The sequence below is a fragment of the Arvicanthis niloticus genome, chromosome 6, assembly GCF_011762505.2.
Source record: "Arvicanthis niloticus isolate mArvNil1 chromosome 6, mArvNil1.pat.X, whole genome shotgun sequence".
Lineage (NCBI taxonomy): Eukaryota > Metazoa > Chordata > Mammalia > Rodentia > Muridae > Arvicanthis > Arvicanthis niloticus.
The window spans coordinates 74027071-74053133 of NC_047663.1; the positions used below are offsets into that span (position 1 = coordinate 74027071).

Genomic DNA, 26063 nt, shown 5'->3' on the forward strand with positions numbered 1-26063 from the left:
CTACCCCCATTTTGTGCCTCATACACACACTAAAACAAACCTTGTTTCTTCCTGGAGCCAAGAGGAAAACACTCCACTGGTAAATTTCTCTACACTTTCGGTAGAGCTAGAACTCTGGCAAGAACTGGAGTGACTTGGATTGTTCTCAAGCTTGGTATAGAGAAAGTCTAGGGAAAATCATGCAAATCTAAGAATCTAAGACATTAATACCTTATGTGGAGATTTGTTTGTGGGAAAAAAATTAAAGAACTCTATGGAGAGTGGTCAGTGAGTAGAAAAATAATATTAGTGGTCTCTAATAAACTTCTTGAATTCAAACATTCTTTGTAAGAATCAAACTCCCTTTTTTATTTTTATATTTCTTAATATATTTAGTCTCTAAATGAACTTATGGAATTCAAACATTCTTTATAAGCATCATACTCATCCTTTAATTTCTTTATTTCTATATATTTATTAATATGTTTATCTACAGGTTTTGAGACCTGTCTCACTATGTAGCACAAGTTGCCTACTGGTCCAGGTTGGCCTTAAACTTCTGATCTTGTCTTAACTTCCTGCATTTTATGTATAAAAAATATACCATTATATCTGACTCTTTCTCTTCTTTTCTCATTCAAATGTCTGTGAACTAATTTTAAAGACAGAAATCTTTAAATACCAATTGTTTCCCAAAAGATACACAAATTAGCATGGCTAATAACTTAGGGAGTAGTGTACTTACAGTGTGATTATTCCAGGTGTCCTCTGAGGATGTCACAGTACCATTCCAGTCTGCTCAAAAAAAAAAAAAAAAAAAAAAAAAAAAATCAATTACAAACACAAAATATGGGGTGTTTTTTTTTTTTTTTTTTTTTTTTTTTTACTATATCTGTAAACAATATCCACAAGGCCAATGTGTCTTACACCTTGTGAGGATTAGGATTGAATATGGCAGGAGAGTCACTGAGCATCAAGTTTTGAACATTTAGGTAGATTCAAACTATTTTTTGAAATGTCTGTTTTGTAACAAGGAATGCATTGTTTTCATTGTTTCTTGTTTCTATTCTATTGTGCCTACGAATGAAATACAGAATCCTCTTTCCACACAGTGTCTGGCACATATAAGGATTATAACATTCTGACAAGAATTCCCTTAACTGCATTTACATATGAAGAAGCAGACATCAGATGATCATATATGTCTAATTTTTACAAATGACAGGTAACTCTGCCGCAACCCACACTCATTCCCCTTACAGTGAGTGGAAATACTGCAGGTCTGTGGGTCCCTAACAGCCACCAAAGCTGGCGTCGCCCTTTGGATAACTCACAGCCCTCCTCCCTCCACACACCCAGTATTCACAGTTTACTCACTGGGAGAGCCCTTCCAAGGAGCCAAAGGCAGTGACTAGGTTTAGGCAACATCTACAGCCTAGGCTCTGTTTGTCACTTAGGCCCTTAAGTGAGACCTTCCAGGAATCGGAGTAACTGACTCAGTAGGGTGAAGTTGAATCAGACAAAATTTGAATTCAATGCTGATCTTGTCCATTAGCAAAGTGACCTTCATCCTCAAGGTCCTAACAGAAGCACTTAAGAATGCACGCTTAAGCGTTCAACACTGTGGTGGCAAACACAGGTGATGTCATTTCATTATTGTTATGGGAAGAAGGAGCATCCAGGTGGAGGGTGAATACTGTGGAGTTCGCTTTAACGATATCATATGTGTCATGAGAAATGTTCAACAACTTGTCAAAAGAAATGTATGTAGTATTTGGTGGATAAATTAAAAGGTTTGTGTCTCCAAAGAAGAATTATACAGTTTTTCCAGTCTGGCAATGACATAAATTACCATGAAATAATGCAATAGGATGGTGTATAAATTCCTGGCAGGCACGGCTATAAAGGCAGGTGGTGGGCCATGTGATTACCCAAATCCCTTTGAATCCTAATATTTCTTGGTTTTGGAAAATGAATACCAACAGAGGACTGACATGGGCACAGCATGGACTTCAGCCAGGAGCCTCCAGCAACAAACCAAAATGCCAAAAGTCTCAACAACACCAGGAACATAGCTGTTCCTGTTCCGGTGTCTGCTCCACTCTGGAAACTGCTTCTCTGAACAAGTCAAGGGAGTACATAGATTGTTTCCCACCGTCCACCCCCTTCCTTCTTCATCACTCAAGGGAACAGTATCAGAAAGCTGTTCCTGCACTTTTGTTTTTTGTTTTAACTATTTTCCTTTTGTTTTTTGTCTGTCTGAAAACTGTCCACATTAAAAATTTTCCTTTTAAAAGTCAAGACCACTATTAGCTAATCTGAACTCTATGAGTTGACTGCATGTGACTAAATTAACAGGTGAGCAGAAAAGAAATGCCTGGGGAAAGGTAGGCCACAGTGGGTTGTGGGAACCACAGATAATCATCTCCTGAGAATACTGAGTTACAAATGTGCACATGCAGACACTTGGAAGGCCTGATCTTGTTTGGATGCTCCTCAAGGGCACATTACCCAGCTCTGAAACACAAAGGTCAGCATGGGACACTCTGTAAACTTGTAATTATTGTTGGTTTACAGCTAGCTGGGAAAGATGGCAGAGTTCAGTATTACCTTTGTTGACCAAGCAAAGTTATGCCATCACTATAGGTTTAAAGAGAGGAGATAGTATAGGATCCACCCAGAGTGTGGCCAGTAAGATTGAGGGGCAGAGTGAGAGTTAAGATCTCGGAGCTGCAAGTTTCTTTGGGTGCTGCTGGTGGTGTACTCCTCCTACCTTAGTCCATTCAGGTTGCTATAACAAAATAGCTTAGAGTGAGTAAATTATAAAAAAGGGAAATGCATTGGTCATAGTTCTAAAGGCTTGGAGTCCCAGATCTGGATACAAGTTGACTGCATAGCTGGTGAATGTTCTTTCTTCATAGCTGGTACTTTTTGTGTATCCTCAAGTGAAGGAAAAGGCAAACCAGCACCTTTGGCCCTCTTATAAAGAACCTAATACCATGTGAGAACATCTCCCTCCTAACCTAGTGGTCTCCAGTTCTTAATCTACTGCACTGAGTATATCATTAACAAAGGAATTCATGGTAATACAAAAATATAGACCACAATGCAAGACCACAGATTTCCCATGCAAGCACAGGACTGACAAAGCAGAGTCAGAGATTCTTAGCTATGTTGAAGGAAGTATTAGTGACATCAGGGTTAGTATAGACACCAGAAGTCCAGGTTCACTGTTTTAAGGCCCAAAGGATCAAGCACAGTAATGCTCTTGGGTGATTTGTTTGTAAAACAGGCATATGAACATAGATGTTCCTAAATCCTGTGCCAGTCTTCCAGAGCCCAAGCACTCTGAGTAATAGTGGTGGCTGTCATCATTTCTATTGATCAAACTCTTTGCAAACATGATTCAAGTACTTCATCACATTTCATAGCCATAGTACTCTGTAAAATGTATTATAGTAAAGTAACTTTATATTTAAACAACCAGTGACGTTGTTAATTGAACAAACAATGGAACCCATTCAAGAGACCAACATTTCTATAAGTCACACAACACTTAGCCGAGACAGAGATCAATCAAGATAGAGAGACAGGAGTAATCAATGGGCCACTAATAGTAGCCTGAGATATGGAGAAGGAAAATTGGTAAAGGAAAACAGGAGGGTGGCTCCATTGCTTATTCTTTTGACAAAGCTGAGAAATTTCAAGAAACACTGATAGAAGGCAGACTTTCATACTGAGGCAATCTATGCCATTGATAGACATCTAAACCAAGTTGGTGTAAGTAATAAACAAGTCACGCTTGATGTCAAAGGATGTAGAACCTCCCATTCTAGACCTTCTCTCCTACTCATGAATGTAACAAAATGTCCCTCAGAAGTCTATATGACAACATGGTCTATGGAATAAAATTATTTAATATACCATTGTTATAAAACTAAATCTTGGAGCTTTGTTTCTAAACAAATAGAAGTGGGAGGATTGGGGGGTTACTTCTTAGCACTCTTAAATTGAGAGTGAAGATCATTACATATACTTAATGTAAACAAACCTAATGTCCCCTTCAAGAAGAAGTCCATATGTATGCCCCAGTATGTCCTATCCCCTTGCTAAACATCTCTCTTCCTAATAAACACTGTGCTTAGGATATGTGTTAAATATCCACTGATAAACCCTTAATTTTTCATCACATTGACTCTCCCCGACATCCTTTCCCTAAAAGAAGTCACCCAGCCTAGTTTGGCAGAAGGCTGTTTGATTGTAGGGACCGAGATTCTTCAGTCTGCTATTAGAGATAGACTAGAACTGTGCCTCTGTTACTGTCAGCACAAATGTCAGATTTGTCTTGTGGCAGAGGGTGTGAGTTATTCAAAGTCAGTATTATTAGTACCTGCCCTTCCAAGGGGTTCAAGAAGGCGAATATAGTTACCTGCAGGAATATAGGATGGGTTTTCTGTCACCTCAGCTGTTGTCTCATGGGGACAAACTGTAGTGGGTTCTGGAAGAAGAACAATGCAAGAACTATTTCAACTGTGAAGGAGGTTGTCACCAACCAAGGAAAATGAAAACCGAACTTAACCCAAAACTTACCATCACCTTCCCACAGTGCCTCCCCAACCTTCTTAAGCAGAAAGGGCTCCTTCCTACCCACTTCTGCATCTGCTGACTCCTCTTAGAAATATGTCTAAAGATAGCCACTGTCTGTAGTTGTTTCACTATCCTGAGCACATGAGAGCTGTTTCTAATAGTCTAGAAAACTTTATTAGTATTCAGAGTTGTCTCACACTTTGCATTCTATGCATGAACACCTGTGGAACACACAGTCAACTCTAACACATGGAGAATAGGACACTCAGTTAAGATCAGGGTTAAGACAAGCAGTATTTCACTCTCTAGGAAAGGGCCTGGAAGTTTCTCACTACCCTCTTCACGACAGGCCTTATTCCAGGTCAAGATTATTCCCACTTCTTTGCAGGGACACATGATCACTCAACTGTGTGGAGTAGTTACACTGGTCCATCTCAGAGTCCATCTCAAGGTAGCTGTTTCACTCTGATGATGATTCCTGTCCTGCAGCCTGTCTCGACTTCTGGAATTCTCCCTTATTCCTTTCTCTTAAAAAACAAACACTTCTTTACTGACTAGTTGGTTGAGTGAGTGAGTGACTGCTGACTGAAGCAAGCTATCTGATCCTCCTCCCATTCCTTTACTAAGAATACTTTCCCATTATCTGATTCATCTTATGTTTCTCCAAGGCTTTGGAGAGAGAGTTCCAAAGGTTTCCACATGGAACTCTCTAGTGCAGCCTGTATTTCCCTTTCTCTTCCTGGAGTCCTTACATTTTCTCAACACTGACACAATTCACATGAAGAGCTGAGCACTTGCCTCTCTGTGAGTCCAATAAACGCTTGCTTCCTTTCTCAGAACAACAGAGGGTCTTGGAGGAAGTTGGTTGAAGCCACAGAGGAATTCCTAAAGCTGAGCTTCCTCAGGACCCCTCAGTGGTCTTTCTACATACCCTACCTCACTACAACCTGGTGCTCACATTTGAAAATCACCCCCTGCTCTGCACTCTTGTCTTGTTTTAACCTAACACTCAAGCATCAAGAAGGATGTGGCCGTCCTTCCAAATTAAAAATGGGACAACACAGATGTTAGATGGTCACACACCAGCCATTTAGTTCTTGGTAAAAGGCATCGTGAGCTTAGCTTGTTTCCCCAGCCATGGTCACTTTTTCTACTCCTCTTACACCCTCACATCGCATATTCCATGAACAGAATTTAGTGTAGCTGGGATGAGCACAAGAAATGGGTTTGAAGATGCGTGTCCTTTTCTTACAATAACCTGGGTGTTTGCCTTCTCTCTGGGCTGCACAATTCAACCCGCTTAGGAAACTAACAATACAAAAACAAGATCACACTAATTCCACTCCCTAGAGGTCCTATGGACAGATGAGCCAACACTTCTCTTCTAAATCTCAGGTTTCAATAAAGTCAGAAACGTATCCATGTTCTCCAAATTCAGCCCATGAGCTCATCCTCCAAAGCACCAAAAGCTAAGAACTAAAAAGTTCTGTCAATCCTGAGAGAGTCTCAGAGTTCTTAGTGTGTGCAGCTGCCTGGAACAAAGTGGGTTTTCCCACAAATCCTGTGCTCTAAAATCCTAGGTAAAGCCTAGGGGCCTCTGCAAGCTCGGCCTGTCGCCCAGTCCTTCAGGGCTCTGCTGCTTGAATGTATATGCAGGCCAAGAGAGGTGAGGGGAATCAAGACCTCCCATCAGTTGTCTCTATCAAAAGAGCTCTGAGGCTTCTTCTGCTTGTCAGAATGGAGACATACCTATGGGATGAACAGGTTTTAGGAATCTTTGAGAACCTCTCAAACAGTGATAGTTTCACTCCTAGATGTAGGTTTGACCTAACCTTGCCTTCAGGATGACAGGTTTTTCCCATTCATAAGTCACATCACTACCCATTAATATTAAATCTGAACTAGGCAATTTGAAATATGAACTTCATAGCCTCACTCAAAAACACGAGCAGGTTAAGTGATTTCCCAAAGCCTTCAAGTTTGATGTGAGTTTTTTCAACCCACCAAGGATATATTTTACAATTTTCTTGCTACATGAATGAAATAAAAAACCTGTAAAGTCAATCCTTACAAAGCATCCACTGCCTCTTTTTAAAGGGAGATGTTCTGAAACCATTTCCTGTATGTATGTGAAAACAGAACAAAGTCTCTAAATATCTGTGCCACAGCAGGAGGCCTGGCCCTGGAGTTAGAAGAACCAGTTTCTAAGTCAAGTGAATAGGGACAGAGTCTCAGCCACTTTCTAACTTTATAACCTCCATCATCAACTTTCTGAGTCTGTGTCTGATCCTGTCATTATACAAGAGGGACAGACCACAGCTATATCAGACAGTTGTCTGAGAATGAACACTGATTCATAAAGCATGTAGTATCCTGCCTAGTGCTCAAGAAACACTAACTGTTAGCTTCACTGAACTATGGCTTCAGCTGGGTGGGACTATTTCAGAATGGACATAAAGGATACAAAGTGACTCTAGTTCTCCATCATTCCTTGTTTCTTCATCAGAAAGTTAAGCCTGTCTGGACCAGATTCCCACTATCCTCATCAGCTGTCCTAGATCAATGATCTACCTATATCTGGCTACCAGTGAATTCCCTGAGAATCTGATAAAGAGAGATGGGTGTTCTCCATCTTCAAGCCTAGAAAACTCACAAGTCTTGTGACTGTTATTTGGGAGAACTCTTCACCAATATTATGGCTCTTACTTGAGTCAACGTTTGTGTGTCCTACTGTCCCTTATAAGAATGACTCTAAGCCCTGATACACATTGGGTTTTACCTGGTTTGTGAGTCTGCGTGTGTGCTGGTGTTGGAGAAGTAGAGGCAGAGACTTTGGTTGATATTGGTACATGTGTGGATCTTGTTGAAATAGTTGTGGGTCTTCTTGTAGTTGTGGGTCTTGTTGGAGGACTTGTGGGAATTTCTGGATTTGAAAATCAAGATGAAAGCAAGGATCAGTCAAGCAAGAAGAGACAAGAGCTTCTGCTGTAGCACCAGTGAGAGGCTCTCTCCAGGAAACGGCTCCTCTCCTGAATTTCTTATCAACTAGGATGTGGCAGGGTGGGGCAGTAGAGACAGGCTCACCAATAGGAGGCAACTACACTGAAAACATGGATGAGAACAGAGCCCATGTTCCCATGAAAACCCTTTATGAATGATAGGTGTCAGATCCTCAGATTTCTAATTATCTCTGAACTGAGAAGGTATGAGGGCTGGGCCCAGGGATTGAACTCAGGTCACCAAGCTTAGCAGTGTATACCAAGGAGCCATCTCACATGTCCTCAGGCCACTTTTCTGTAGAGGGTCCAATGGTGTTTTGGCTTCAGAAACCTAAATATAGGTATTCAGGGCAAGTACTGATGTCAAGCAGTTTGAAAGTCACTGCTGACAAGAATAGCCAGCTGTGGGCGTGGCTGTGTGACCCATCTATTCATGGGTCTGTTAATAACCTGATCTGGTCCTAGGCTATTAGTCTATTAGACTGTGTTCTCTTGACCCAATCCAATGTATGGGCTGAGGCTTGGGAATAACACAAACCGTCCCTGGATAGTATAAATTTTTAAAGAGGACTAAAAGGAAGCCTGAAGAAAATCTAGTCAGATGATCACCGTGAGAACAAAATTCAGGAAAGAATCAACCAGCACAGGAGTTTTTCTTTTCTTGCATTTTTTTCTTGCATTTCTGGGGCATTTTATCTCCCAGGTAGACAGGAGAGTGCAGAAGGGCAGACGGGGGTCCTAGGACTGCGAAAGAGGAAGCTCAGTGTGGTTAAACCAGGAGAAAGTATAGACTTGGTTGCTAAGATCAAATAGCTGCTGGCTCGCTAATGGACTCACTGGGTGGTCAAGCGATGGCTTTGTAAGCACTGACGTGTTTGGGAATTTTTAAGCTTTATCACACCTTCAATTAATTAACTGAAATTAATAATTGTATGCTATTAAGCATGCTTGCAAGCCTGACCACCTGACTTAGAACCCTAGAACTCACATAAAGGCATAAAGAGATAGATACCAACTGTTCAAATTTGCCCTCTGAAAAACTCGTCATGGCATACATACCAACCACAACACACATCATTCACATACATCGATACAGTTTTTAAAAGTCAAATTAAACATAAAAAGAAATGAATAGATTATTAAATACCAACATTTACAAGCTGGGAGACTACAGATTAATGATTGAATTAAAAAATACATAAAAAGGTTATCATTGATGTCTATTGCCAGTGTAAACCGTTAGTAAACACAGATTAGGAACAGCACCAGAAGCCAGAAATTCCTCATGAATCCACTATTTTAGTCAATGCACGAAAACCAAGATATCTACAACAAAAAGCAAAGTGTAAAGCTAGGAGGCAGTGGCTCATACCTTTAAGCTCAGCACTCAAGAGGTAGAGACAGGCAGATCTCTGTGAGTGTGAGGCCAGAGAAAACATAATAAGGTAATTAGTCCAGATTCAGGGCTTTCATGAACTTCTTACTATTAGTGCATGGCTTGCACCTATAGACCACATCCCAATCTGAAAAGATCAAGCCACACCTCCCTGCTGCTCTCTGAGACAGTTAAGAAGCTTTCTGTTCTGTGTCCTAACAGCAGCCCCTGACTTATGGACCTAACCAAGATCTGTACTCTGTCCCTTGTGCTATGGTGAACAAATCACATGACAGGACTCGCTTCCATGACTAAACGGTTATGAAAGTCAGACCTGCCCTGCGCTCTGGGGACTGGGCTCAGATCCTCAGGAGGGCTGCTGAGATCATTTTGAAGGCTGTTGTCTGAAGAGGATGCTCTGTCTGCCCTGCCTTTCCAGCCATGGCAGTGGTCACTCTCTTCCTCCCTGGCGCTCTTTCATTTTTGCTCTGAATGAAGCTCCTCTCCAGGGTTTACAGAGAAGCCGCCCCTTCCCCCCTCAGCTTCTTCATACCCCATCAAGATATGAACTCAAACAGTGTGTTGTTTCTGTCTAATGTTCTCCCTCCCAACTCTAGCTCTGATCAGGGCCTTGAGGCTTCCTCGTTCTAGTAAAGCTCATAGGAGGGGGTTGCGTGTCAGGGTCTTTTATAGGTCAGTGCTGCTGTCCATCTGCTGTTACACTGATGAATGACCAGTGAGCAGGTGTTGGAGGGAAACACAGTCCTGTCAGGACATTTCCATTTCTCAAAGAAGAGTTTTGTGATATGATGTGAGACCTACTTCAAAAACCTAATACAAGGCAGGGAAAAGAGCAGAACACCTACACCCGTGGCCTGTGCTCAGCAGGTCAGCTAACCACGGTTGAAGGCAGCTCATCTGTGCAGCAGCACCTGCATAGCCTGCCTTTCAGGGTAGAGCTGTCACAGGCTTACAGTGTTGAGAACGGGTGTTTTAATGTCCTAAGGTATAATTACAGAATAGAGGCAGTTCTTAGGTAAAACACATTCAGCTTAAATGAAGCTCCCAATTGTGTTTCATGATGGAGGGTGGATGCAGTTTCATGAACAAACAAGACGGTCCCAAGTACAGTTAGGACATGGATGATGGTCTTGAATTAAAATTGATCTTAGACCCTTATTCAAGCAAATAAAGTTGTTCTGCTACTCAAGAGAATGTGTATGGCTGGGTTTGGTGGCACATGCCTGTATTCTCAGACCATGAGATACAGGAGATGTCTTTTAAAAAATCAAAAGCAAGTGTTTAATCACCAATATGTTTATAAGACCTTCAGTTCCCTTGCTATAGGAAAACATCAAATTATTAGCAAACAAAAGACCCCATTCACTTCCAAAATATAAACAAAGGAAACATAGAAGCTTACCTGGTTTAACTTGCAATGAAAAGGTCACTTTCTTATCGTTAAACCATCCAGGAATCTCCACTCGACAGCAATACAGACCACTGTCACTCTCCACGGAGTTCTCTATTGTCAAGGACACGTCTCCTTCTGAAATATGCCCTTTTAGGGTGTATCGACTGTTCTTCTGATAGGTGACCCTGTATCCATTGGTCCAAATAAGTGTATTTTGACAACTAGAAGATGGGCATTGCCCTCGGCCCCAACATGTTGTTGTGACTCCACGATTAGTTGAGTAAGTACACGGAAGTGTGACAGGGTGACCCACCACCCCCTTCACATCTACATAAGAATCCACAGTGCCTGTGATTTAAGAAAAAAAAAAAAGAGGAAAATAAAGGAGAATTAGTATTCAACATTTTTCTTCAATTTTGTTTTTATTTCTTTTCAGAAAAATTAAAGGGAATGGGACTCAAGTGGAATTAAACTTGTATTTTGAAAGAGAGGCAAGCACTGAACAGTTCTAGCCTTTCTTTATCATTGGTATTTTCTCTGAGGCCAGCCTGGAATAACAAAGACCTTGTTTCAAAGAAAAGTATGTTATTCCTTCTTTCCACTCTTCTATAGAACTCCTTACATTAGAATGTTTTTATATTACACAACTGAAAGCAGTTTAAATAATCTAATAGGTACAAAAAAGTGGAATGACTTTGACTAATCATTATTCATGGCAAGCACTGTTTCTGATTTTTTTTTTAATAAAATTGACTATCACACACATGCCTGTATACTCAACTGTTGATTGGTGTTGATCATAGGTGCTGCAGTAGAGAAAGAAGCTCACTGAGATGCTAAGCCTTCATTGTCCAGAGGAGCAGAGGGTTCAGCCTTCTTGGAAAAGACTGACCCCAACAAGCTCACACCAGTTACTTTATTCAAATATTATGCAAGGTTAATTGGAGCTGAGAAAGATTTCAACTGCCAACAGTATCTTGCCCTTGCTTCCAGTAACAGCAGACAACTCATATAAATCTCAGCATCCCTTTTGACCATGGCCATAATCCAAAGGAAAAACACCAGGTTTGCCAGGAGTGTCTTAGTGCTTCTGTGTGTTCTCACATAGGACCAAGTGTAGATTCTCTAGATAGACAACATTTCTACAACATCCAAACGGTCTCAAAACAATGTCAGAACAATTTCTCAGCATCTAATGGTTGACCCAAACACAGCAAACACATTGCTGAAACATTTCACTCAAAGCCAAATATAAAGGATTTACTACACATGTCACTACCCTCAGTCATACCTGATTATCACATGCAGGCATGTGTACAAATCCTTGCTTGTCGTTCCCGTGCATGTACAGGTTTCATCCTTCGCCTCACATGTTCTTATGGATCATGTTTATTTAGCCATCGGTTTTGAAATTCATACATGGTAAGGGAGTTCTGTGAACCTACAATTTATCCTTGGTTCTCTGTTCACTATATAACCCATGATCAAAAGTCCGAGGCTTGTCATCTCTTCTGCCACCTCTAGCCTTCTCAGCATCCCCAGCCATCGACTCACTTACCTGGGAGAAGCAGTATGAGGCCCGAAATGAAGACTTGAAGCTGATTCATGGTACTGACCTGAAGGACAATGACAAGACACTCTGGTTAGCTGTGGCACTCGGCACACAATGTCTGATCAAGTCTTCATCCCGACGGTGTGAATCCCACAGGCTTCTGTGCTAGGGCACCCTGTCCTCCCAAACACACTCTTCTTTCCTGGTCCTTCCTCACATAGAGCCATCCATATGACTTCTGGCCAGGACACAAGTAAGACAGCAAACCGAGAAAACAGAGGGCAGACATTAGAGTGTGTGCTCTGGGTAGAACTCTAAGCCAAGACCAGCCTTCTAATGGCAAAGATGCACTTGCCCTCTGATGGACACAGTACTGTTTCTACTCAGAGCCATACTGGTTCATCCCTAACTTCAACTATCTTAAACACAACAAGATAGACTGAGCTAGGATGCAGCCACACATATTGGCTGAGACCACCTCTTCCTGAGGGATGTCTAGAGATACCTAGGAAAGCACTGGGTACAGAGCCAAACCTTCCATACACAGAGCTCGCTACAACTAGATTTCCTCCTAGGTAAGATAGCAGGAAAGTTTACTCAGCTTCCTGGAGCATCTGCTGTGAAGGAGACCCTGAGCTACTTACTCACAGGCACCAAATACTCAAGGAACCCCCAGGGCAGCTACGTTTAAGCCCATTTATGGAGGATGCTACATGTCTTCAGATTCCAAGTTCTAGATTTCAGCTTGTGTGTCTTAATGGCTAAACCATAAAAACATGAGTAAGCCTGACTAGTACATCATTAACTTCCTTTCTGGTCAGGAGATTCTCTGACTTCCTGTCAGAGAGGAGAGAAGGATGTTACCAGTCTTAAAGATAGTACTAGCTTTCATGAAGCCACCATAAGCTCAGCATTCAGGCTGGGGGTCCCACACTAATCACAGGAACAGCCTCTGCACTTAGGAGATCAGAAAACTAATGCTGCAAACTGGTGACCAACACTGAGAATTTTAATGGACACTAGACAACTTTAGAACATATAAAATCCTCATGAGACATAACTAATTTACTGTTGAATATAAAAATACTGGTCAGAAAATGGTACCAACCATTCTGTCCCTTTAGAGTTCTATTGAGATACTATCATGTACATAGGTATTCACTGGGTCACACAGTGGGCTTCCATCTTGGCACAAAAATCACTGTCATTGATCCATCTCACAGCATGTTCTATGGACTACTCTCTCATAAAATGAAGAGAACAGACATTGATGGTTAATGGCTTTTTAAGTTCCTTAGGTAACCTCCTCCACATTCTGGAATTCAACTTATTGACTAGGTGAGATCTACCATGAAGTAAGCATCTTGCTTGTTGCTTGGAATCCTTTTACTTTTGTATTTACATGTTTGAGAAGAAAAACTTGAGTCCATCCCAAACATCAGAGCTTGAATTGTGGTTCCCTGTTGAAGCCACCCCTGTGGAGGTCCTGCAGGGAGACTGTGCAGGGGTAGAACTCTGTGTTTCAAGAGCCATAACAAGCATCAAATCCCACCTGTCTCCTCAGTAGCCTTTTGCTACCAACCCCTGCATCTCACCTAATATTCTTGTGAGAATCAGAACAACTTCTGACATGTACAATTACATTTGCACACAGCTAGCTTCCACCAACCCTGAAGCTAAGACTTTTAGAAGATCTGAAATCTGTAGAAGAGATTTTGGGAGGGGTGGTGGTGGCACATGATGTTAATCTCAGATCTATGGAGGCAGAGTCAAGCAGATCTCTGTGAGTTTGAGGCCCACATGGACCACAGATTGAGTTGTAGAACAGCCGGGAATACAGAGGGAAACCCTGTATCAAAAAAACTAAACACACAAAGAAAAGGGGAGGTGGGGAGAGATTCTGTGTTCCTCTGTGATTTATCTGCCTGATTTTTCTACCCAGATACTTGGAAAATGCACTGATTTTGGCTTTCTCTTTTCCTGAACTCTAATAATTCACATAACCTCTTTCACAGTGGAACCCAGTATTTGTTCCTGATAAACTAGCCTACATCATGTTAGTGAACCCGGTCACTCCAAGTTTGGTCACAACAATCCCTTATCCATTTAGAATAAAAGCTATGTACATAGTTTTGTGTCATGCAATGCATAAACATGTCAGGGCACACATGTGGTCAGAGAACAGCTATGTGAAGGAGATTCTGGCCTTCTATTTACAGGCCCTGGGGGCTGAACTGAGGATTGGTGGCAAGTGCCTTTATTTGCTGAGCCATCTCATGGGCTCAAAGGCTGGCTCAGTTTTGAACTGTCAAAAGTTAGGAGAACAAATGCTAAAGTGTCTCACACAGAATTGAAACGCGTTTATTCATTTGGACACCATCCTAGTTTCCATCCTAGTGGTACTACAGCCTTAGGCCAGACAAACATCAATGTCAATCAGAAGGAGTTTTGAACAGACTTCTTTTCAATGCAGTTATTACTAATAATCTGAGGATGGAGGAGTGTGAGTCATCACAACAGGGATGTAAAATATCCAGAATTGTGCAAGCAGCTTACACGGATGGGTAAGCGAACAGCTAACAAATAAATTCATAAACTATGAGACAGATGGTAAATGTATAATCTTACTGACAACCGTAGCTCATAGCTCTCTTGAGGAACGGGGAGCCAAATTTCTTGTCCAGAGGTTTTGCAAAGTCTCAGTTATCTGGTCCCTGCCTAGGGCTCAGATTTGCTGTCCTGACTACCTGTCTCAAGGCCATGTGGACTTCCTTCCCATTCATCACCTCAGGTCTTTCCCAGGTGGTGCTCTGTCTTGTGTCTTCTTCTTTAATCCATAGCTTCCATTTTTTCTCCTTTCCTACTGGCCTCTGCTTAACTATCTGGGACCTTCTGCCTGGGCCACCTGCACGCTAAAGCAGCCTCCAGCTCCTCCATCTGATCTCAGTTCCTCTTAGTTATCATCTGGTTTTGGTTCTATTAATGTCCATTTGGGTAGGTGTGATGGACTTGTCTCTGTATCTCTTTCCTCCTCATTAGTACCATAGAATAGAACCTTGCTTCTTCATGTTGGTGGTTTTCTTTGTTTTAGCAGAGCTAAAATGAATTTAGTAAGGAAAAATGAAAAAGAAATCCCAAGAGTAGAGGGGCTCCAGTAATTGTGTGTATGTATGTGCATGAATATAGATTTATTCACATGCATGCACAGGCAACCATGGCTGTACACATACACACATACATACACACACACATATACACACATATATACATATATATACATATAGTGTGTGTGTGTGTGTGTGTGTGTGTGTGTGTGTGTGTATGTGTGTATGTGTACAGCCATGGTATGTGTACAGACATGGTTGCCTGTGCATGCATGTGAATAAATCTATATTCATGCACATACATACACACAATTACTGGAGCCCCTCTACTCTTGGGATATATATATATATATCTTGGGATACATATATATATATATATAGTGTGTATATATATAAATACATATATATATACATATGCATATATATATATATATATATATATATATGTCTTGCCAGAAGTTCACTAAATTTTCCAGTTAAGCCTCATGGAAATTTTCGTGTCCCATGTCCAGAATGCTAAGATTACAGGTATGTGCCACCATGCAATGGAACTGTTGCCAATGAGGACGGTATTATATATGAACTGTGTGAAATATTGTTGCCACTAGTGATTGATTTAGCACTTGAAATGTGGCTAGTACAAGTGACTAAAAATCATTTTTTGAGACAGGGTCTGTATATGCAGCCCTGGCTGTTCTAGACCTCACTATGTTTACAAGTCTGGCTTCAAAATCCCAGAAATCCATTGCCTCTGACTCCCAACTTTGAGTAAACTTTATTTTATTTTTCCATCTAATTTGATCTTAATTATTCAGCTATGTCAGATAAATACAATGTTGGATGGCACCCAACTGTAGGTTATATATCCCTTTGAGGCAACTTAAGCGTGGATAGAAGAGATGGACAAATGGAAATTTGAGGGTATTAGGAGAGATGACTCCTTCATTCAGGGTTAGCAGGATAACAGAACAGGAAGAAATCTCTTAAGATCTGACATGTAAAATTTAGGGATGGTGGCTCATATCTGTATGCATAGCACTCATAAGACTGAGGCAGAAGGATTGCCATGAGCTTAAGGGAAGCCTGGACTACATATCAAGCTAGTCATGGTACAGAATAGTATCCCATCACTAAAGGAAAAAGCAAGCTATAAGCCAGACCTGATGGCAAACTTCTGTAATTTGTGAGGTTGAGGCAGTATGATTGACACTTATGACCTAGCATGGGCTACAAAACAGGGAAAATTAAAAAATTAAAAAAGCAAAACCAAAGCGAGTGACAGGACAGGCTAAGAGCTGAAGGAGAACAGGTGGAGGGCAGACTGCATCAGCAATGAGGATGTGAAGAAGCGGGGAGCTGAGGAGCAGAGGCATCAAATAACCCAATCCTCAGGGTTGAATTTCCCCACACTGCCCCGTGGGCTCCCACAAGACCAGGTACTGGGCCCTAACATTTGCAGAGGACATTGTACAGTGAAATGCCGTATTGTTTTGTTTGTTACCATTGTATTACACTGACTCCTCCTGACTGAGAATGAATGTGGGTATGCCATGGAACTCATGAGGAGGGGAGAAAGCCACTCTCTGGAGTTGTTCCTCTCCTTCCACCTTTAGGGGGATTCCACATCAAACTCAGCTGTCAGGTTGGCCAGGCACTTTGCTCCACTGAGTCTTCTCCTTGGGTGATGGAATTTTTCTTTGTTAACTTGAGCTTTGCAGTCTTCCTGAGTCACTGCATTTTAGGGTCAACTTTGGCATCCCCTAAAGGTTACTCACCACCTACACGGGAGCACTGCCAGGTGACAGGACTCAGTCACCATCACTGAATTCCCAGCTTGTTACTAAAGAGCTCATTTGTGGGAAAGTGGGCATAAGATCCTGCCAGAGCACACTGTCAGTGGAGTCTCTGTTCTTGCTCACTGCAGCCCTCTCTGAAATAGTCCACCTGCTTGAATTCACTTTATTTTCACCCAAGACAATGTCCCGTTGCTCCTCCTGTACTACTAGGTACTCACTGAGTGCACTCCACTGTACCCCAACTCCAGCGGCGTATGCTAGGCTTCCATCCATAACCAGAATCCTGAAATCCCTCACAGAATGGTCTCTTTATGTCCCATTGCCATCTGCCTGCCAGCCCTGACTGCTGTGTAAGCCATCCATTTCCCTTCACTTACTAGTCACACTAAAATTGCCAACATGGGGACTGGAGAGGGCTCAGCAGTAAAGATGGTCCACTACTCTTGCAGAGGACTTGAGTGTGGCTCCCAGCACCAACCTCAGGTGACTCGCAACTGCCCTTAGCTCCAGCTCCAGAGAATCTAGCAGGAGAGAAGGCTTCTGCATTTACATGCACATAAGCACACAGCCACACACATATACACAGAATTTTAAATGATCATGAAATTAGAAATGTAGAATAATGAGGTAATTATATTTGGTATAACAAACCGTTATCGTACTAAAATTTGACTCATTTCACATTTATTACATAGCTATAGTACAATAAAAATGATTGTGTAAATTTTGTATATAATGATGAATCTCATGTATACATGACTGTATATACACGGTGTATACATTGCATATTCTAATGGTCTCATAAAGGTTGTGTCTACATGGACAATTACCACTTTAAGAAAAATGTGTAAACAGTTAACTCATGATATATATAAGAGAGGATCGAGTCCATGCCCAGACACTCAGGGCATAGGTCTGTGCAGGCTCCTAACCATGCTGGATGGACAAGTGACCAGAGTAGGGAAAAGACAAAGGCAGCATCCAGCAAGCTGAGGAAGCTTCAGTGGCAGTGCTGATGGGGTGTGGGTGCAATCTTAGCCTGCACTGTCAGGCTTAAGTGCACTTTCTACTATTGTCACACAGAAGGTATTTGAGCAAAGCTGAAGAAGGGTTAGCCAGCCAGAAAGAGCTGTGAGGGGAGAGAGAGAGAGAGAGAGAGAGAGAGAGAGAGAGAGAGAGAGAGAGAGAGAGAGAGAGAGAGAGCAGATGCAGATGCAGGAGAGTGCCTGTGGCAGGGGAGAGGGCAGGCAGAGGCATCTGGGACAGTGAGGAACAGCAATGGAGAGGGACAGGGCTCAGGAGCCACTTTGTGAGGACTCTCCTTTTCCCAAGGACACAGAGAGTCATTGCTGGGCTGTGGGGGTCCCAGGAGCTGGTGCCCTCTGAAGACCACTGTGACTGCTGGGCTGACAAGCAAGGACATCTGAGAGTCTTTGCAGGAGTTCCCTGTGGAAGAGACAACAGAGAGCAACCTGGTCGAAGGAATCAAGACTCTCAGTCTGTGGGCTCAGAAGGCAGAGCAAAGTGGACTTCCTGAAGGCTGTCTGTCTGCAGGGGATGAGTTAGTTACTCAGGCCTGAGCTGTGCATGAGGGGAGGGGCTGTCAGCAGAGGAGGGAAGAGCCTCTCCCACCACAGGGTTTGGAAGAGATACCCTGGGTTTTTTGTCCCATTGAGCCAGAGATATCTTTGGCTCATAAATATCACATAAAGAAGGAAGATCTGTGTTAAATGTAGAGTTTGGGAAGAACTGGCTTAGAAACGGTCTTTGAAAGGCAGAAGCCCGTGTTAGCTATTCTGGGAGAAGTTATGCTGAAGGGAATGCCTTTGCTGAGGCTTTCTTTGTGCTTAGGCAAGGCCCTGGGTCCTCCTGGGGACAGCCTTCCATAAAAAGGCAACAGAGAAGAGGTGCCCACACAGCCTTAAGCAGCCCAAGGAGGCAAGAGGAGCATAAAGACAAGGGGGTCCTGAATGTCAGGGCAGACAAAGTCACAGGCACAGGCAATGTCTCCAAGCCAGGGCTGCAAAAATCAGAGCTACTCAACACAAGGCAATGGATGCAAGGAAAAAGAGAGCAAGGCAATAGCTGCAGACCCTGAAGGCTTTTAAGGTGCTGTGAACTGAAGTGCTCTAAGCAGCTGACCGCTAAGCAGAATCATGGGATCAAGATGCCTAAGACCTTGGTACACTGATGGTGGAGTGATAGAATAGGGACCAGCAGAGCCAAAGTTATCTCAGGATATCTTAGATCTTTGCGTAGCCATTAGCTACTGAGATCAGCTTCTAACCATCTCTTAACTTTTAGATAAATCTTGAAATGTAGCCTAGGTTGGCTTTAGCTAGCTTTAACTGCTCTGAGGCTGGGAAGGCAATAAACATCTCTTGACCAGAAATCCCTTTGCCTTGCTGTAGCTCCCACCTCGTGACCCACCCGTGTGGTTGGTTGGTTACTTTATTCATTTATTTAGTTATTTTGGTAGGGTCTCACTGTAGCCCAGGCTAACCTAGAACTCTTTCTCTCTCAGGTTGGTCTCTCACAAATAGAGATCCTCCTGCCTCAAAATGCTGGAATTATAGGCATGGCCCAACACACCCAGTCCTGCCTCTGTGCTTTGTACACACTCTGATCCTTGACTTTCATTTCTGGGATTGTCCAAGTTCATTTTTGGCCTGAAATACAGGCCTGTAGCTCCAGCTTCTCAGGAGGCTGAGGCTGGAGGATCATGAGCTTAAACCTGTCTAGGTTAGCTGAGCAACTACTTAAGACCCTGTCTCTAAATAAAACATGGGAAAATTGGATGACAGGAGTTAGAGATCACTGGCAGAGAGACCCTGGTTTCCATCTTTTGCAAGCACAAAATGAGAAAAAACAAATAGATAAACAAGCAAAGGAGTCAAGTGTGATGGAACACACATTTACTCCAGAATCAAGAGGCAAAGCCCCGCAGATCTCTGTGAGCTTGAGGTCAGTTTGGTCCACATAGCAACATCAGTCCCAGCCAGAGGCACATAGTAAGAGCATGTCTCAAAAAATAAATGAGGAAATAAATAAGTAATATTGTAAATGAAGAGCAGGGCAGTGGTGGCGCACACCTTTAATCCCAGCACTTGGGAGTCAGAGGCAGGAGGATATCTGAGTTGGAGGCCAGCCTGGTCTACAGAGTGAGTTCCAGGACAGCCAGGGCTACACAGAGAAACTCTGTCTGGAAAAAGCAAAAACAAAAACAAAACAAAAAAAAAAACAAACAAACAAAAAAAAGATTGTAAATGAAAAATGACTCCATGTAATTTTTTTCCATTTTGGAATGTCATTCAGGGAGAATTGACGTCCCAAAGCCATCGTCACTCAAATTTGTATCATAATAAACATAAGTCCAAAGTTTTATATAGTCAGAGTTTGATAACACATACACAGAGAGATAGAGAGATAGAGACAGAAGTATACAAGAAGACAGGTTGGGTAGCGTGATAAAGGTTCTTTTTCTTTTTAATTCAAATTTTCAATTAGCAAGGCTAGCCTCGAATTGACCTTGTAGCAATTAGAGGACTGGAACCAGTCCTACTGCCTCTGACTCCCAAGGGCTGAAATTGCCCGGGGTTAGGATTTTAAGTGTTTGTCAACAAGCTGGGACTTTGGTATTTTAATGATAAAATGGGCAGTGTAGAAGCTGGGGTACAGCTCAGGTAGTGGACAACTTGCTAAGCAAGCCGGGGCCCTGAGTTCAATGGTCCTCCTCAGACAAGCTGGGTCTAGAGGTATATGCCTGAAATGACAGCAACTGGGAAAGGGAGGATCAGAAGTTCCAGTTCATCCTCAGCAAGGGTTCTAACCTGAGGAAATCCTGGCACACAAGAGGCCCTGTCTCAAATACAGTGACAGTAAGAACCAGTCACAGCGGTTATGCATGTAATCCCAGAACTCAGTGAAAGATGGCAGTGAGGTCTAGGTCGGTAAGACTTTATGATTTTGTTGTAAAAATCGAATGAGAGTTCATTATGATGTATTTCCTGCACTGTCTGACTCGCGCCTTTTTTAAAAAACTTCACAGGTTAGGTGGGGGAAAGACTTGGGGGAGGATTCTTTGGACCCTGAAAGCACACCCTGAAGTATATGAAAATAAGGGGAAGTACTGATCAGACAGGCAAATGGCCAGAAGATGAAGCTGCAGTCCGGGGGAGACTGCACCAACTCTGCTTGACATAAATACATATATTTAAAAATAGCTTCTCAAGCTTTTCTCTAAATATCTCCCCCAACACAGAAAGAATTCACTGAAGACTCAATCACTAAAAATTAAACTCCGAACTCTAAAAGGTGGCCCCTTCCCCAGACTGGCTACACCCTTCCCCTCTCCAACACTCCAACTAAAGCAAAACTTTTCTACTTCTGGCCTTGCCAAGTTCACAAACCTAACACAAAACCTCAGATCGCAGCAGCCAATTTGAAGCTCTCAATTTACACTCCAAACAAACATTCCTTACAAATACTTTTTTTTTTTTTTTTTTTTGCAAACAACAAAAGTCAATGAACAAGGCTGCAAATATATCTATGCCCTCAACTTCCTGATCCCATTATCATATTAGACAAATTTTCATATTACCTATAGAAGTGGGCCTAACTATATAGGGCTTAGTCTAAAAGTACCAGACTATTGTCTCCAGTTTCCTTCTTATATCTCATGTTAACTGCATTTAAGAAGGCCTTAATAGCTCATCTATACAAAGCCATTATTCCATTTAAAGACTCACCATCCAAGAATCTAAAGAACTCTATTGGATATTCAGTTGTCCTAAAGTCTACACTCATCATTGTCCTACTGTCCCACACAGAATCCCATGCCATCCCAAGTGCAAAGCCACGTGGTACAGAACCTCCAGGGAGCACTCTCCTCATCGCTTCTCTCCAGCACAAGCCTGCAGAAGACGGTACTTACCACTTAGGAAAGAGTCACCGCTTCTTGTTAGTGTCTCCTAATCCTGTGCTGCTGCTGCACTCTTCCAGAGATACTGATGGCTAAAGAGGAGTCTGTCCCAGAATTCCATCCTTATCTTCTGGCCACACCTTCAAGTGTTTTGTTTGAAAATCGAGTCTCACTAGTTCTACTATCCCTTTTCCAGATAGTATCTGGTCAACTTAAAGGGATAATAACAAAATACTTAAACTAGCACTCAGGAAAGCAGAGGCAGGTGGATCTTCTGAGTTCAAGGCCAACCTGGTCTACGTAGCTAGACTTTGTCCCCACAACAAACAAACAAAAGCTAACTTTCTGCTGGGCAGTCGCCAAAGCTTCAGCAAAGGTCTTAACTTGAGTTCAGACTCCATGTCTCCATGCTAGCTTTGAGAAGGTTCCTGTAGAAAGGGACTTTGATCCACTGGACTAGCTTTCTTAATTGTAGATGAATAAAGTGAAAGTCAGAAAGAGGAATAGAATATAGATAGAACCCAGTGAGGGTCCTGGTGCAGAAGTGAAAACTGACTAATTATATACACTGGTCTGACGTTCAACTAACATCTTCCTCATAAATGTTTATTTGTAGTCCATGCCAATAGTGAACAGGATAGGCAAACAAAGCCAGAGTCTCTGCTTGCAGAAGTCTAGAAAGAGGTTGCCAGCTTTCAAACTGACATTTCCTGTGTCCTGATATCCCTTTTAGACTTACTAACTCACCTGTGGAAGCTTCTGGAGTTAGGCAGTTGTATAAGACAGGAAATTGGTGATAAGACCATTTTCTGTTCTGGCAACTAGAAAGCGCTACATTATTCAAAGCAAAAAATGTTTCCAGAAGGTATTGTCAGTTTACAGGTCTTCTTCTAAGCCTGAAATCAAATAAATAATTAAATAAACCAAGTGAGGTGTCCTTAAGGTTATTCTGTGCAATATCACAAGTCAGTTTGGTGCTAGAACTTCTGGACCATGACCATCTGAATGAGCATAAGATATTGTTTCCACACCCAGTCAGGGGAAGACAGATGGGTCAGGGAGATTTAATAACATTAGGTTTTACCTAATGGAGTTAGGATAATCATTTCAGTTTGGATTTGGAGTGGTATTGTTTGGTTTTCTTATTTTGTTTTGACACAGGGTCTCACTATTTAATACAGGCTAGCCTGAAACTCCTGTGTAGCCCAGGGTGACTTTAGACTTACCATCCTCTTGCTTTTTCTTGTGCTGGGATCTCAGGTGTGTGCCACCACCCATGGGTTTCTGCTATGCTGAAAAACTGAGCTATATCCCAGCCAAAATGGTCCTCTTACAAAGAACTATCTACACTCAAATCAAGAGGTCCCACAGTCCCTGGACACAAGCTGAACAGCCCTTGCCAAGAGCAGCTATATAAAATGTGTGCTGTGTTTTGCTAACTTCCTATCAGGGCTCCTGACTTAAAACAAAGTTACCTCTGCTTATTAACAATGTGTGTTCATAGAGAATGTCAACAATTCGCTGGAACTCTGTGACTTGAGAATATCTCCAAGAAACAGAGTTTTTTAAAAATTTAAATAGTTCCATAGGTACCTATGTTTGCAAAAACACGAGACAATAACAACATGTTTACATGCATTTGCCTAGAGGCAGAAATGACCCAAACCCTGCAGACTCTTCATCACATTCATCCAGTAGAGAAGCAGGCTGAAATGAGAACGCCTTCACTTGAAGCCATATCTTTTTGTTATTTGTCACTTTGTTATCATTTAAATATTTTAAAGGGCTCATTAATATTTGTATGTTGAACAAATTTTTGGTTTGGTTTTAAATTTGCTAATAGTTTTAGTTTGTGTGTGTGTGTGTGTATGTGTGTGCATACACATAAATGTATACCATGGGTATGCATTCCCTTGGAAGCCGATAGAGGGCATTGAATCCCCTGGAGCTAGTTATAAGCCACTGTAGCCCATCTACATAGATGCTGAGAAGTTAATCCAGATCCAATGGAAGAGCAACAAGCATTGCTGACAGGTCTCTCCAGCCACAAGTTAAACATTTAAAATAATGGCAGCAAGAGCCCACAGCCTTGAGCCATGAACTGAATAAGAAGAGGAAGCCAGCTGAGCGTCAACTTGATCACTCTCTGCTTCCTGACTGTGTCTGCAGTGCCACCAGATATCTCACATTGCTGCCGGCATGGACTCCACCATGAAGGACTGTATCCTTCAACTGTGAGCCAAACTGTGATCCTTCCTTAGAAGAATTAACAGTAAATACATTAAAAAAAAAATAAAACAAAACAACACAGCAGGTGTCCAAATAACATACTGTTACAAAGGTGAAAGTAATTTTATTAACAGGACTTTATTTTTCTCAGCCTAGTTACAACATTCTTCTTTCCTTCTGTCTTTCTTTCTTTCTTTCTTTCTTTCTTTCTTTCTTTTTTTTTTTTTCCCAAGACAGGATTTCTCTGTATAGTCCTGGCTCTCCTGAAACTCTCTCTGTAGACCAGGCTGGCCTTGAACTCAGAAAGAAAAAATTTCTGAGTTTCTGCCTCTGCCTTCCAAGTACTAGGATTAAAGGCATGCACCACCACTGCCCCGCCCTTTTTTTCTTTTCTTCCTTCTTTTAGTGAGACATATTGTCCTGGAAGGACGTCACCAAGCATGTGGAGGCATAGGAGGCTACAAGCACACAGATACTACATTAAGAAACATTTTTTTCCTCTACCAAGTGACTCCTTAGTCACCATGGATCTAGGGGTGGAAATTAAACTCTGCCACATGTGCTAGTTCCTGAAGTCACCAATTCCTACTTATGGAACACCTGTTCCATTGGGTCCTCTCTATGCAGCAAGAGTCACTTGAATTTTGTAGAACTAATTAAGCAAACATAACAGTAAAAATTTCTATTTCCAGAGTGGGAGAAAAACAAAGATATGGTCAAGAACTCCTTTCCAGTGTCCTTCAGAAGCTAGTGACAGAAGGTCTTCTCTGTGCTGTGTGTCTTGCTGAAATACTTTGCTTGGCTATGGAACTTTCCTACTGCATTCTGACTTCCTTGAAAGAAAAACTCATGAATAGTTTTTCCTTTCTTTTAAAAACAAATTTCTTTTTGTGTGTGTAGATATTTTCCCTGCCTGGGTGTATGTGCACCACATGTATGCCTAGTGCCTGAGGAAGCCAGAAAAGGGAGTTAGTCATCCACAGAGACCAGAGCCACACTGTGGGCAGTAGTATTCAATTCTCTGGAAGAACAGAACTCCTAATTGTTTGGTTTTAGACCAGGGTTGAGCAACTCAGGTGCATATTTTACATATCAAAGCAGACCTGCCCTCCAGGTTCTCCCAACACCCTCAGTCCTGTTCTAGCACACCCAGCCATGAACTTTCCAGCCAGGGCTGGGCTGCCCTTGCCCGGAGGATCTTCCATGTATAAATCAAACATTTTGGTCTGTCTCTCTTCTATTCTCCTCCCTCTCTGCACATGGGCCCATTCGCTTTCTCCTCCCCCTCCCCCAACTCTCCAAAGAACAGCTTTCCAGGAAACCTGACTTTATAATCTAATCCGGTTTGAACTGGCTCATTGCACCAGAGGAGAAATAACCTATCAGTAACCACTGAGCCAGCTCTCCCGCCTCATCCTTCACGGGATTGCAATGCAGCAGGCATCTGCTTGTTCTTCCCATCACAGTGCACATACTCATTCTGTGCCAACTATGAGTCAAACATTGTGTGGGCTCCTAAGACATGGCATATTAGAGTCCACTCTGTATGTAAGAGTTTGATTGGGAAAAACTACCCAGGAAATAAACTGAATACAAACAAGAAGGTTGTTTTCTGGATAATATATGCAAGCCAGAGACCGGAAGATATGAGGTAACTCCGATTGCCCACCAGAGACAAGCGTCCTGAGGAAGGGACCAGGCATGGAATAGATGCAGGGACCAGGAGAACTCAGACTGTCCTAGAAGCAGAAAGAAAGCCAGTCTGGCTGGAACAGAGAGGACAAAGAGGGGCTGGCAAAGGCAGGAGAGAGGCAGTCCTTCCAGGAAGTGGCTGAAAGGACCTGAGCAACACAGCAGGTGGATCCTTCTGATAATCCCAGAGAGTGGAACACTTGGGCTGCCACAAGTGAGAGTGGACTGTTCAGAGAGCAAGAGTGGAGGAGAGGCCCCAGGCAGGACACTGATTCCTGGAAGGGGAGGGAGGAAAGAGGAGAGGAGAATGAGGATGAAAATCACTGGGATTCCAACTGAAAACTGGTGAGAGCTGCTTGGCCTTCATGGTTTGCTTAATCTGCTTGGTCTTTGCTTTGTTTGTTTGGTCTCCAGC

The 26063-nt window shown here is 42.3% G+C and overlaps 1 protein-coding gene across 2 annotated transcripts in view; it reads right to left on the reverse strand.

Annotated features, from left to right (window-relative positions):
• LOC117711422 (hepatitis A virus cellular receptor 1 homolog) overlaps positions 1-26063 on the reverse strand; it is a 99822-nt gene that overhangs the window by 8617 nt on the left and 65142 nt on the right. Inside the window, exons 1-6 of one of the 2 annotated variants that reach the window (XM_034507054.2) lie at positions 21740-22259; positions 11913-11970; positions 10364-10702; positions 7346-7489; positions 4409-4477; positions 725-774 (exon numbers count right to left, since the gene is read on the reverse strand). In XM_034507054.2, the coding sequence (XP_034362945.1) occupies positions 725-774; positions 4409-4477; positions 7346-7489; positions 10364-10702; positions 11913-11961 (651 nt within the window). In that variant the 5' untranslated portion in view covers positions 11962-11970; positions 21740-22259. Of the gene's footprint in view, positions 1-724; positions 775-4408; positions 4478-7345; positions 7490-10363; positions 10703-11912; positions 11971-21739; positions 22260-26063 lie in introns of those variants that run through there. The other variant, XM_076936997.1, reaches the window with a different exon arrangement.